Genomic DNA, 14,014 nt, shown 5'->3' with positions numbered 1-14,014 from the left:
AAAAAAAAAAAAAAGAGCACAATTTTGTATGTAATCAACATGATCTTTATACTTGACCAGGGAAAATGAATTTGAATTAAAGGCAATTAGATACCATTTAACCATTTTTTCCAATGCATTTTAAAAAATGTTTAACATTGTTATTTAATAAAAAAAACCTCAACAATAGTTACATGTTCCTATCTGTAAGGTCCTCAAAGTTGTAGCCCCGAATTCGCTGGTGTGTGTCTGATGCCAAAACAGTCTTCCCATCACTTAAGCACCAAAGGCATTGCACTCTTACTCCTTCCCAGGAGTCAAGGAGATTACCATCTAAATCCTAATCAAGAGAGAATTATAATGGACAAGAGTAGTCAGAGGACACCATAACAATTTTCCAAAATAAAAGTAAATGTTTTTCTTAGTAAGTAATATCTTTTATAAACATTTTCCCCACTTGATGTTAATCTCAACCTAGTTATTTCCAAGTATCCCTACTTAATCATAGTAATCTAAGCACAGATCAAGTCCCATTAATATAAATATAACAAAGACAAAAACCTTAAGTGATGAATTCTCCAAGCTTCAAGCAAGGATTTACTTACTCAAAGAATTACCGATAAAGAGTAACTATTTTGACACCTGGACATTGGTCTTCTGAAGTTGACCAAAACAAGAGTTTTGGAAAGGTGTATCACTAAAAATTTATCAGGAATTACAGCATTAAACAGAATTTGTTTTAAGTAAGCTCATGAACCCATTATATGCATTTGAGTTTCTTCCTGTAGAGAGACTACAGATGCAGATACATCAGCAAAAGGACACAAGGTTCTCCCTCAGTTTTAGGATTTAGCCTTTAACAAACTTTCACTTACTAGTGGGGCAAAGAACAACTATGTACAAGTTTCACAAATGGTTCACCAAATGTGTAAAGTTAAGAAATTTAAAATTTTAAGATAAAGAGTTGTCACGCATTCACAGAAAATGTTTTTGAAGGGGATTCTTCAACTATAGATAACCCCCAATTTAAGTGACCTATACTGTAGTGAAGCCTTTTAAGTTTATTAATAATCAACCAGTACAAAAAGTATTTACTGTGTACCTTGCACTGTGCCAAAAACAATGAAGTACAAAGAAAAAATTTTCTCACAATTGTAATGCCATGGAATCCTGTACTTTATCCATAGCATTTTTAATGTTAAACAGTTTTATCTTTCAACTAATCCTTCTACTTTTACTTAAAATTTGAATCTCTTTGCTGCTAAAGGTTTATCTAAGGAAGAATTCACATTAAATCAGACTATATTTGGGGGGCTTAAAATGAAATGCAATCCTTTGACTCCAACACAATTTAACAACAAATTTAGTAATCATAAAGAATAAAATATATTTCCCATATTTTATCAAATGCCTTACTAAACTCAAAAGAAGGTGGCTTGGTAGGGACAAGGAAAACAGAGAAATACTGACCTGGTCTATTTTTAGTCCCTTTATTTTTCTAAAGCACATGAAAGTGTTTTTTTTTTTAAAAGTTCTTTATTCTGGCAAGTATTCTAATCTAATGAAAAGGGACAACGAGTCTTAAGTTAAATCAATACCTGGTAATAAAGTAGATTCTACTTTCTCAGAGCGAACAAATTAAGAACTTCATTCACAGAAATGTGATTCTTGAAGGAAACACTGTAGCACTTACACACTGGTAGAACTGTCCACGCTGCCCTCCAGTTACAAAGCGTTTTCCATCCGGATTCCAAGCCACACTTGTTAAACTGTCTTCATGAGACTGGCTCATCTTTGTCCTCAGCTCCCCTGTCTACAAAGAAAAAAAAATGGATAAGACCTATCCTTCCTTACTACTACTTCAGAGAAAATGTGTAAAAGTAAAAAGGTACGAATTAATGCTACTATGAGGCCTAGGAGAACAGTGCTATATATTTTGTTAGAGAAATACATAATTTTAACAGCAATACTAGATAAAGATTACTTACAGAGAGGAAATTATCTCATTTGAAGTGAACTAAGGACTTAAACATCAGTGTGTGGTATAAATAATTATTTTAGGGCACAGTGGATCAAAAGAACAGATTTCATGTGATATGCCCCCTCCGAAAATGAAATTATCATCTGATAATTTCCTGGGCAGCTAAGTGTACAAAATGAGATAGGTGTGCTACTTTTTCAGAATAACAGCATTCATTGGTTGGTTGCTGTCCTTCATTCTCAAAAAGGACAAATGATATCATTATGCTGAAGTCAAGGTTCAGTGTGTCCGACTGTGGCTGATCAGACCAATATGAGCTTGGAATGTTCTACCCCAGGTAGGGCACAGATAGTCCATGTCACATTTGGGAGGGATACTCTAAACTTGTACATCCTGCATTTCCTTTGAAACCCAAGGCCACTACTCTTTCAACACTGAAAAATTAACACAAGATATCTGAATGTAGAGTGGTGACCCACCAAAAATTCCTTGTGGGTAAGGTTTGTGCTCTCCTTCCTCCCTCTCTTTTTAAAGAACAAACAAGGGACTGAAAGAAATAAATCATATCCAGAAATGGTTTGAAGAATAAGCCATTTTCTAGATAAGCTGATTAAAGACTATTTTCTTTTTAAGGAGTTTCTGAAGTAAATTAAAGTGATACCCCAGTAAAAGTAATCAGCATGTCAAAACACACCCAAGTGAATGGAAACTGGTCCAAATGAAAACTTGAGATTTTTAAATTAGAAAACAAAAACCCACAATTACTGCAGTATTAAGGTATACACTGTCCTTTCCATGTCACATTGTAAGTCTTTTTTTTTTTTTTGGCCTTTTGGAGGGCAATTGGGGTTAAGTAACTTGCCCAATGACTAGTTTTTTGTTTTTTTTTGTGTTGTGCCTGAGGCCAGATCCAAACTCAGGTCCTCCCGACTCCAGGGTCAGCACTTTACTCATTTTGCCACCTAGCCACCCCTACATTGTTAAGTCCTACTGGAGGATTAATAGTAGAACCAGAATCGAAATTATGGCACTTCAGCTTCAGTCACATCCTAGTATTTCTGCTTCTATAGTCTTAATTTTGGAAGTTCTTTAAATCTTCCTTTCCAAAAGCTGTTCAGTGAAGCAACAATGAACATATTTATAAATATGGTGTACTCCAATCTATCCATGTGGGTTTTATCTCAACCTGAGAGCCAACCTAAATTATTCTTATGCTTCCTTGAAGAGTTAAAAAAAAATAACTTTGCTTCATGAGCCAGCTAGCAAATAAATACTTTTTGTACCTTGATGAAGAAATGAAGTGGTCCTAAATGAAAGAGGCTAACCCAAGGTCAAAATGAAAGTAAATGTCTTACTTAGGGTGAAAAGTAAATTCTAGAACTTAAACTGTGGTGAAGCTGTGTATGGATGGCATCTGGGCAAAAGTGTTTCTGGCACCACCAAGGTAAATCTGAATATACTATTAAAAGGTAACCAGAAAAGTTAGATTATTAAATAGAAAATTAAGATTAATGTCAAATTTACTACACATATCCACAATGACAAATTCTAGTATCCTCAGACTGTTACAAAATCTATCCTATTATTACAAAGAATAAGTGAAAAACACTCCTGAAAAATGCCTACTAGACATGTTTTCATTCACTTTCATAGCACCATAGGGTAGACTTGTAAATCCGAACAGAAAATTTAAAGAGCTATTTGGAAGCTTCTTTTTACTTAGCTATTCTGATCAACACAATGAACCCTAACAATTCCAAAGGACTCAAGGATGAAAAATGCTAAATCTGATGAACAGAGTGCAGACTGAAGCATACTTTTTTCACTTTATGCTTCTTGGTAGTTTTTTTTTTTTTTGCAACATGGCTAATATGGGAAAATGTTTTGCATGACTACTTTATATATAATTGATATCATACTGCTTGTTTCCTCAGTAGATGAGGAAAGAGCAGGAGGGAAAAGAATCTGGAAATTAGAAAATTTTTAAAATGAATACTAAAAATAAATTTTAAAAGAGTTTCTTTCTTATAAATGGATTATCTTTATCACAATAAATTCGCCCTGACTTTAGTCATCAAATTGAGTACATCTGCAATGAATACAAAGAACGGAGTTGTTGCTTACTTGTACATTCCAGAGCCAGAGCTCAGAGCAGTCATCTGGGCCACAAGCAACAAGATAGTTGTCATCTGGACTCCAAGCAATATAAGAAACACCATAAGCATGCCCTTCTAATGTTTTAAGCAATTTTAGCTGGTGTGTATCCTGAGGAAAAAAAAAATTGACAAACATTTCAAACCAAAGTAACTTTTCTTTTGATCTGTCACTTTATTAAACAACTGCTAAAATACTTGATTAGGACTCTTTGGGACAAATCTACTTGGCTCTTCTTTTCAAGCTACATTCAAGCTTATACAGCTTCTTTTTCTTTTCTTTCAAGTTTATTTTAATGAATAAAAATCTAATTTCTCTTCTTCATATTTACCTCTATCATTGAAAAAGAAAAGAAAAACTCTTGTAGTAAATATGCAGTCAAAAAAGATTAATTCCTACACTGACCATGTCTAAAAGAGTCTCAATTTATACAGTGAATCTATTGCCTCTAGGTAAAGAGATGGACATTTCATCGATTTCTGAAGTTCTGGCTGGTCATTTTTAACAGAATACAGTTTCTCCTTCTTTTTATTTTTTTGGAGAGACTGGGTCTCTTCAACTTGTCCAGGCTGTAAGTATAGGTGGCCTCTTATAGACCCAATCCCACAAGTGACTGGCATGGAAATTTTGACCCACTGTGCTTCTGACCTAATACTTGGTTGGCTTTAGCCACACTGCAGCTCAGAATTGAAGTGTTCAAGTGGTATCTACCAGTCTAGAGTGAGCCCACACACCTGGCAATGAAAAGTTTTCTTTTGGTTACAAAATTCACATTTTTAAGATTTCTTTATAAATTTCTATTAATAGAAGAGATTTCTCAGGAAATATAATTAGGTTTAAATTGGGAAGCAATGAAAGACAGTTAAGGTGAAGATAAATTATGAAGGGCACCTGGATAGAACAATGGTATCTCCAAAGTGAGGTCTGTGGCATGACTCCAAGGGTGTGTAATGAACCAATTAGAAGGTGGGAAGAGAGGTCCTATCCTACCCTTCTTGTTATGGCTTGTCTCTAACAGACCCTACCCTCATCCCCTAACCACTCTATTCAACCTTTCCTTTTTCCATGCCAAATTCTCCCACCTCTGAGGTAGGGCTGGCCTTTGAGGGCAGTCATAACTTAACTACTAGATTTCCACAGTAATAGTTATGCACATACTCTTGAGAAAAGTCCTCCCCGACCCCCTGGTTCTGTGTTCTAAGGGAAGTGAACTATGACCCCACTGTCTAGGTAGGACAGAGTGAGTCCCACAGGATAAGCAAGAATTGTGATCTGTATCAGAAACTTTTTTTACATTATTTTTCACTCCAAATCCAGTCCCTTTCTTCAATTCTCCTTTACTGTCACGGGTAATCACCATCCTTCCAATTTTGCAATCTGTGTCATTTTTTGATTATTCATTTTACCTCATCCCACATATAGATCAACTGCCAAATTCTATCATTTCTCCCTTCATATTTCTTAAATCAATCTGTTTTTCTCTACTCACAAAACAAACATCACAGTTTAGAACTTGAAATACTATAGTGGCTTCCTAATTGGTTTTCCTACTTCAGGTCTTTTACTTCTCCTATGAATCTGGCAAAGTGATTTTCCTAAAGCACTCATCTGACCTGTCACTCTCCTACTCAAATTTCAGTGGCTTCCTAGTAACTCTAGGCTCATATAATTTCATCATTATCTCACCCTTTTATCACTTATATTTCGGTGTAAGTTATAAAACACATAAAACTATTAGTATGGTAATATATATGTACAATTAAAAATAAGTAAATATACCTATACTGGGGAAAAGATACATGCCCCAAAATTTATCATTTGACTATCTGGCATTGTGCTAAGTGCTGGGGACACAAAGAAAGGCAAAAGATTGCTACTGCTCTCAAGAAGCCTACAGTATAACGTGGGAGACAACATGCAAACAATGATACACAAACATCAGGATAAAGTGGAGATAATTAAAAGGAAAGAAGCACTAGCATCAAGTGGGACTAGAAAAAGATTCTTGCAGAAGGTGGGACTTTAGCTGAGATGTGAAGAAAGGCAAGGAAACTAGGAGGTGGTGATGAGGAAGGAAAGGGTTCCAGGCATTATCACAAAAGTTTGGAAACCACCGGAATAGAGGATACTCCTCAACTTTGAGAATATTCATTTAAGGTCAAAATTAAAACGACAATTCCAGGATACATCACATTCAAAATCTCATTAGATTTTAACTCTGAGCTAGTATTTTATATCTAACTACTTAAGTAAGGGAATTTTGAATGCTGAGGTCACTTTTAGGACATCTCAGAGAGCCCTCAAGCTCAATATCCTAAAAAACCCAAACATTTTGTTCTATATAATTCAATATAATTAGAGTTAGTTCTATGTGTTAAAGACAAAATCTCTAAAGAGCATTAATCTTGGGGTGGCTAGGTGGCGCAGTGAATAGAGCACTGGCCCTGGAGTCAGGAAAACCTGGGTTCGGACCTGGCTTCAGACACTTAACACAAAAAATAGCCGTGTGACCTTGGGCAAGTCACTTAACCCCAATAACCCTACAAAAAAAAAAGCATTAGTCTTCTATAGTAGCTTGAAAAAAAATCATTAGACCCAGATTTTCTTCCCTTTAGTCCACATATATTTGCCTTATCCACATTCATTAATGCCAACCTTCCAGTTCCTCTCTGTATTATAAGACTAGAATTACATTGGTTATCTTATCAATAGAAAATAATCTAACTACTCACTTATTAAAAAAAATTATGAAACCATATGAAAAAAGAATGGGAAGACAAGGAGCTTTAACATTTTAAACCTCATTATCTAATTTTCTTAAAGGTCATTTACTTCCTCTAGTAGCAGATACATAATATTTATAAAGTGCTTTACAACAATTTTACGTGATCCTACAAACAATACTGTGAAATAAATATTTTAAATATACTTATTTGTTTTAGCATATTAAGTTAGCACCACACTAAAATTTTAAATTAATTATTATTCACAATTTTATCTGTACTACAAAAGAAAGACTACTGACATTCAGTGGCCTTAACTAAGTAATGATATGTTTGCATTCAATAATGGCACAAAGCTATTTAACTGAATGTGAATGGATTGCTTTTGTTAGAAAAGGTATTACACCTTATAACATGACTTGCTGTTTTCCCCATTTCATTCTTCTTTTTAAAAAAATTTATACCATCTGGCAAAAGTTTTTATATTTCACGAATCTACAAAAATTAGCATTTTCAGTAGATTAATATTATCAATAAAAGACCACATCTCCACACTACCATCAATGATGGATACTAAGTTTTAAGAACAGTACTTATCTATTCAACAGTATGAACAGAAATATGATATACTACTTCCATAGCCTGAGCCTAAAGACAACAGAAAGATACATATTTAAGGTATCTAATGAAAAAAAAAAAAAGAACCCTTCAAATTTCATAAATGTAGGCTATATTTTAGACCTATTAAGTACAGGCTCAAGGAGCTTATAGACAAATATTGCTAAATAGTAGTGTTTCAACCCCCTTCTAGTCATTCCAGAATTTCATCTCATTTGTCATCTGCATCTAATTCTGTTTCAGCTGGAAGAATTCTGCAGCAGTACAAGGAAGGTTAGTTAGCTGCATACTAATGTTAATATTTTCTGAGGTTCTGAAAAAAAAATTCATAGAACAATGAAGAAAAGCAGCAAGTTAACACAACAGATCACTTTCAAATATTTACATTTAAAGCAAATTTAACCCAAATGTTTATGGCCTGAGGGGCACCCAGGTGGCTCAGTGGATAGAGCCCTGGGCTTGGAGTCAGGAAGAGCTGAGTTCAAAATCAGTCTCAGATACCTATTAGCTATATTAACCTGAGCAAGTCACTTAACACTGTCTCAGATTCACTTGCAAAACAAGAAAAGGAAAATAGCAAACCACTTCAGTATCTTGGCCAAGAAAACCCCAAATGGGGTCACCAAGAGTTGAACAAAACCAAAATGACTGAACAACAAACAACTGTGACCTTAGCAAAGACAGTATTTTTTCCAAAATTCATTTTCATGGAAAAAGACAAGAAATCTTTCAAATATGTTCTGTAAAAGTTATTTTCTTGAATTTGAATGAGAAAGTCTGAAGATAAGTGATTTATGTTCACTATCTTTTGTTCCTCTTTTAAGTCTTGTAAAATCTTTTCATTGGCTGACTAAACTAGTCAAATATCCTCTACTCTTTAATCTAAGTCTGAATATTAGCAGAATAAATGATTAAGAAAGCAATCACATTTCTTACACTGTCTCCCTTTCTCTAACTGACTGGGTATACTTTATTTGATTAGCAAAGCATTCTCAACAAAGCACAGTAGTCTATATAATTTAATTAGCACAAGAAAAGTCTCCCTGATTATTTTATCGATTTTTAAAACACAAAAACAAAAACAACCACTTTCCAATATCTTCACCTCCAATAGAACACTCTTGTGTAGCAAGTATAGCTAAGCAACATGTTGGCTTTGTTTGATAACATGCCTCATTCCAGTTAGTTCTTGATATCTTTCAGCAGCACAACCATTTCTTAACTACATTATATAGATATGTACACAAAATCCCTCATTTAAAATGATGCCTGTATCTTCAACTTAATTAAACTCCACTAGTGCAGGACACTGATGTCTCTTTCAAACTACCAAGTTATAAGTCTCTTTCAAACTAGTAAGTTACAACATAGTGCTATAATAGACAATTTTGAGGAAAAGCACTGATATGGCATTAGGTAACGAGCCCACATTATAATCACAGGACTCAGAATGACAGTTCTTATAGTACTGTTTCCCACAATAACCCTTTGAAGTATGTTGTTCAAATACTATTATCCCCATTTAAAAAAGAAAGGAAACTGAGGCTCTGAGCAGTAACTGCTCAAGTTCACAGAGAGATCAAATAGCAGAGTTGCAATACAAAACTTTTCCCTATATCTGGAGGCATTTAACATTATATAGATGCTAGGTCTTTTGGGGGTAAGACTGATCTAGTAACGGGGTAAGAGCTTTAAAGAAATTAAGGAAAGGCAATAGTAATGTCAGAACTGTAATGCTGAACTTATAGCTAGGCCTTTCTATGCTTCTTTTCTTCTTACTCATTAAAGATGCATGAATAGAAGGAATATCAAGAGATCAAATCAGATAACAAATATTTCCATGAAGTACATAGAAATAATTTCTAATCCTCATATCAATTAATTAAAATATCAAAATCCTAGCAGTCTTGGGGCGGCTAGGTGACACAGTGAATAGAGCACGGGCCCTGGAGTCAGGAGGACCTGGGTTCGGATCCTGTCTCAGACAACCAACCACACACACACACACACACACACACACACACACACACACACACACACACACACACACTCTTTCTCTCTCTCTAGCTGTGTGACCTTGGGCAAGTCACTTAACCCCAATCGCCCTCCAAAAAAAAAGGCAAAAAAAATTTCTTAGTAGTCTCTCATATAAGTGGTGTCAACTCAAACACAAGCAGAGGAAACTAAACTGTATGTAAGGATCTTTGAGTTACAAAAGCCATCTGTTAATATTACCTATGTTTTATTTTATTGGTTATTTACTTTGTTAAATATTTCCCAATTACATTTTTATCTGATCATACCACACTCAGGAGTGTTGTAGGTCACATGTTTTACCTCTGCCTTTGAGCACACTGTTAACCAGACATGAAACACACTATAAATCTCTTCTAATACTACACTATTCAGACTTGGCTGAACGTCAACTAATTCCAGATCTGAGTTTCCCTTTGAAACTACACTCTCCTCTGCAACAATTTCATTCACTTCTTATTTCTCTATGAAACCAATACTCAGCTCCTATTTAAGGGAAAAATAGGAACAATCTTCTTACTCATATTTCCTATTTGGTACAGACCCCCTGGACATTAATTTGTTCCTGTCACCTACTCTAAGGCCCCCTCTTCTTACATACTACTCATTAGCCCTTCCACATGTACATTCATCTGTTTTTCTAAGCTTTCACCACTGCAAAGGCTCCCAACTCCCTCTATTCATTCACAAATATTTTGCTTCAGTTCTCAAAGTCATCTGGGTTTCCCACATACTCTAACAACTACTGTACTACTTCTTTCTTCTCATTAATAGTTAAAAAATCAAACATGCTACTATTACCTTCTAAGCAGCTCTAAATCTATACTATAACCTGTTACTTCTTACCAAATTTTATGCTTGAACTCTTAGTCATGATTGGCTTCATTTAGTTATTCCTGACTTAATCATTCTTGACTTTATTTATGTAAAGTTAACCAATGAAATACTTTTTTGCCAGATCCAGGGTCCCCCCGCCATCCCTATCACTTTTTTTTTTTTGGAGAGCAACTGGGGTTAAGTGACTTGCCCAAAGTCACATGGCTAGTTTGTGTTAAGTGTCTAAGGCTGGATCCAAACCCAAGTCCTCCTGACTCCAGGGCCAGTGCTCTATTCACTGTGCCACCTAGCCACCTTATCCCTATCATTTTTTAAAGTTTCCTGATAATTCTACCCTAGAAACTCCTTCCTTTCCTAGATACTTCCTTGGTTTTTATGAGTATCAGAAACTGATTCTCACTTCGAAGTCTTTTCATTGGCTCCTCTATTCTCCATCTTTTCAATGCCAATGTCCTCAAATTCTCTCTATCCTAGGCTAGTGAATTCATCTACCATGAATATACTATAGGCTAATAATTCCTAAATTAAGTATCTCTGGATGTTTGTTTTATTCTCTCTCACAAGATCTCAGGTAACCAGGCATCCTGCTGCCAACTTGAAGAGAAAATCAATCACTTACATACCATGCCCCCTTCCCCCACCTTTTTTCTTTACCTATATACTTCTATAGGTTCTATTTCTACTATAAATGTTAATTATTTTCTTCATTAGAAGTAGAGAAAGTCTGGGGCGGCCAGGTGGCTCGGCGAGTAAGAGCACCGGCTCCAGTGTCGGGATGACCTGGATCAAATCCGGGCTCAGATACTCAGCACCACACCCAGAAATAATAACTGGCCGTGTAACCTTGAGCAAGTTACTTAACCTCAATTGCTTTAAAAAAAAAAAAAGAAGTAGAGAAAGTCAATATTTTATTTGCTAAACTAAAAACCCAAGTATTAAATATTGTTAACCAAAGTTTAAAATTATACAACTGTGTATCTGAGGAGAAATCTCTAGAAAGTTCACTGGTGATGAGAGAAAAAAAGAATCCGAATCTACAGAAAGCAAAGATAACTCAATGAAACATGAAATAGCTTTGCCCAGCCACTTCATGATGTATAACTGGCATTGTCACATATTCCACAAAGGCAATGAGTGGTAAGCAGAAAGTTGATAAAATAAAGGACTTTCTACGAGCTTGTCATATACAATGATAGGACCCTGGATTTAGATAGTAGAAGCAGATGAACTTTAACCTGAAAATATTAACAAACAAAAAAGGTAGTGAAGAGAGGCAATGTCTTAGAGAAGTAAAATGTGTAGTCATAGTATAAAACAATGCTGCTAGAACATAGTTTATAAAATAGAAATAGTATCTACAATAGATATATAAAACCCACTAAAAGTTCCTTAAGGCTTTAAATTAAATTAAATTTAATTAAACTATTCATACAAGAATACTTACCGGATCAACTTGCCATATAATAACAGTTGTATCCTTTGAGCCTGTTGCTAGTTTAGTGCCATCGTTAGAGAACTTACAGAACCACACTTCATTACAGTGTTCTGTAAGTATCTGTTGTGTATAACATGGAAACTGTTTCCTAAAAATAAAACCAAAACACCAAAAAAACAAAACAAAACTGAGAATGCTTGAAAATACACAATCAGAAAAACTATAATAAAACTTCTTGTAATAATTTTACATGTTTTTAAAGTTACGTAGATATGTTTTTCTTTTTAGCTAAGGAAGAAAGCTCTCAATTGCATGCTGAGTAAACTTAAAACATTAATATATTATAAATATATATTTGGAAAAAATTAATAGCCTAAATTGCACTTCATTATTTTCTTTTTAAAAAGATTTTAAAGACTTATAGAAATTTTTATGTTATCTACTCTGAATTTGTTTTGGTCTAGTTAAAATCAATTCATACTAGTAGTAATTAATTAGTAGGGCCTTTATATCAATTGGAAATAAAGACTGAATGGCATAACAACTTTATTAAGTGCTACTGAACAGCAATGAGCAGGTTAAGCAAAATAAGAAACTGTCTTGAACTAAAAACAAAACATATCCATCCAATCCAAACCCCTAGCCCTTACCCTTCTAGCATCCAAATTATTTTAGCACAGTTTAAGTGAAAAGCAGTAACTTCAACTAACATTGCAAACTTAGTGTCTGTCCTGTAATCCTTGTTGAAGTGATTACAAAGCATCAGCTAATCCTAAATACATAAAGCAAGACTCTGAAAGAAAAGTCATTCTTTCTCTGGCTAAGTTTTGACTATCAAGGAATCTAGAAAATTAGCTTGGCTAAATGTTCTTTAATTTAGGAAGGGTCCTTTGTATAGTCAAATTCTCAGCTGTTGGACCATGTGCTTTTCATATTTTTGTGATTATTTCCAGAGATTACTAGAGCTGGATGATCTGTACATCTGCCTCAAAAAAAGTGTTTAAAAATTTGTCAGGAAATAATTTTTTAAATTATTTTTTACCAGCCCATAGATTATTTTAAAAAAAATGGAATCAGCATTTTTACCATTTGTCATAAACTGTAACTTTCTGTTAAAGAAAAGCAGATACTGGAAGATTTAAACATGTCTGAAAAACTAAGTGAATTTTTAAAAATAAAAAAATTCTCTATATCAACAAGTACAATTTACTAACACAAAAATGTTGTCTACTGTCAAGCCTACTTCAATGTTACTCCTCAAACTACCCTGAACATTTTTTTATCTAGCGAAGTTACTTGAAATTTTCTTTCCTAATTTTAAGAGCCACAACAGTTACAACACTGACATCTAGTAATGCACAATACACAGGTTCCTAAGGCATATAATGAATGATTCACAATAATAAAGAGTCAGTAATTAATGCAAGGATGTATTTAAGAGGAGAGTGGCAGAATACCTTCATTAAGGACTGATTCATAAAATTACAGGGCACAAACCAGTTGGTCATGTAGTCATCACTTATATTGGAATCCCTGTCACTGAAGTGTTGAAGTGTTGTTCAAGGAGTCATTATCTTAAATATTACTTAAACTATTTCTCTAATCAAGAAGCGATTATGAAATATCACCTAAACTTATCCACTAAAACAAGTTTATGCACATTTACCTTTAAATATATTAACACTACCAATACATATGAAATGAAACAATTTATAAATTTTAAGCAATATATTTCTATAATGTATATATGATACTTTACAAAATACAAATCATAAATTTAATATTTATAAAACTATATGCAGGAAAATTTATTTCCATTGGATGGTGGTTAAAAACCCCCGCCAACTTAAAGAAACACCGTCAAGGCTAACTGGTCAAAAATTTAACCTATGTATGCTTCCAACTCAAAAACATCTTCCATGTTTCTATGAGTAGGAAAAAGCACATCCAATGTCATTAGTTTATATGCAATCCTATCTATAGAAAAGGAGCTCACTAGATCATAAGCTCTTTGAGGAAGAGACCATATCTTATCTTGGTATCTGCCATGTTACCTAGAGCACAGTGCCTTGCACAAAGGTGCTCACTCAGCAAATGTTTCCTGAATTAAACTGAAAACAGATTCCAATTTTAAGATCTAATTTTTGAAATTGAGTTAAATTGGATTAAAAAATTTTTAATACCTCAACGGTGTCCTTTTAAGTCCTCTATTAGATGGGTCAGGAAATGTGAAGACAGCCTCCCTTTCCCCCT

General features: G+C 34.3%; 2 protein-coding genes across 4 annotated transcripts in view; both read right to left on the bottom strand.

Moving 5' to 3' along the window:
* Positions 1-14,014, bottom strand: part of NVL (nuclear VCP like) — a 604,731-nt gene that overhangs the window by 170,241 nt on the left and 420,476 nt on the right. The gene's annotated exons all lie outside the window — the stretch shown is intronic.
* The window catches only part of WDR26 (WD repeat domain 26), a 48,498-nt gene that overhangs the window by 17,863 nt on the left and 16,621 nt on the right, over positions 1-14,014 (bottom strand). For both annotated transcript variants that reach the window (XM_069062591.1, XM_069062590.1), the window contains exons 7-10: positions 11,771-11,909; positions 4,085-4,225; positions 1,673-1,792; positions 174-319 (exon numbers count right to left, since the gene is read on the bottom strand). In XM_069062591.1, the coding sequence (XP_068918692.1) occupies positions 174-319; positions 1,673-1,792; positions 4,085-4,225; positions 11,771-11,909 (546 nt within the window). The remainder of the gene's footprint in view (positions 1-173; positions 320-1,672; positions 1,793-4,084; positions 4,226-11,770; positions 11,910-14,014) is intronic.

Source organism: Petaurus breviceps, unplaced genomic scaffold, assembly GCF_028583685.1.
Source record: "Petaurus breviceps papuanus isolate PSGF00001 unplaced genomic scaffold, PetGlider_PUasm1.0 90466, whole genome shotgun sequence".
NCBI classification, from domain to species: domain Eukaryota; kingdom Metazoa; phylum Chordata; class Mammalia; order Diprotodontia; family Petauridae; genus Petaurus; species Petaurus breviceps.
Note: the sequence above shows the minus strand (reverse complement) of the source record. Positions and strands in the feature narration are given on the sequence as shown.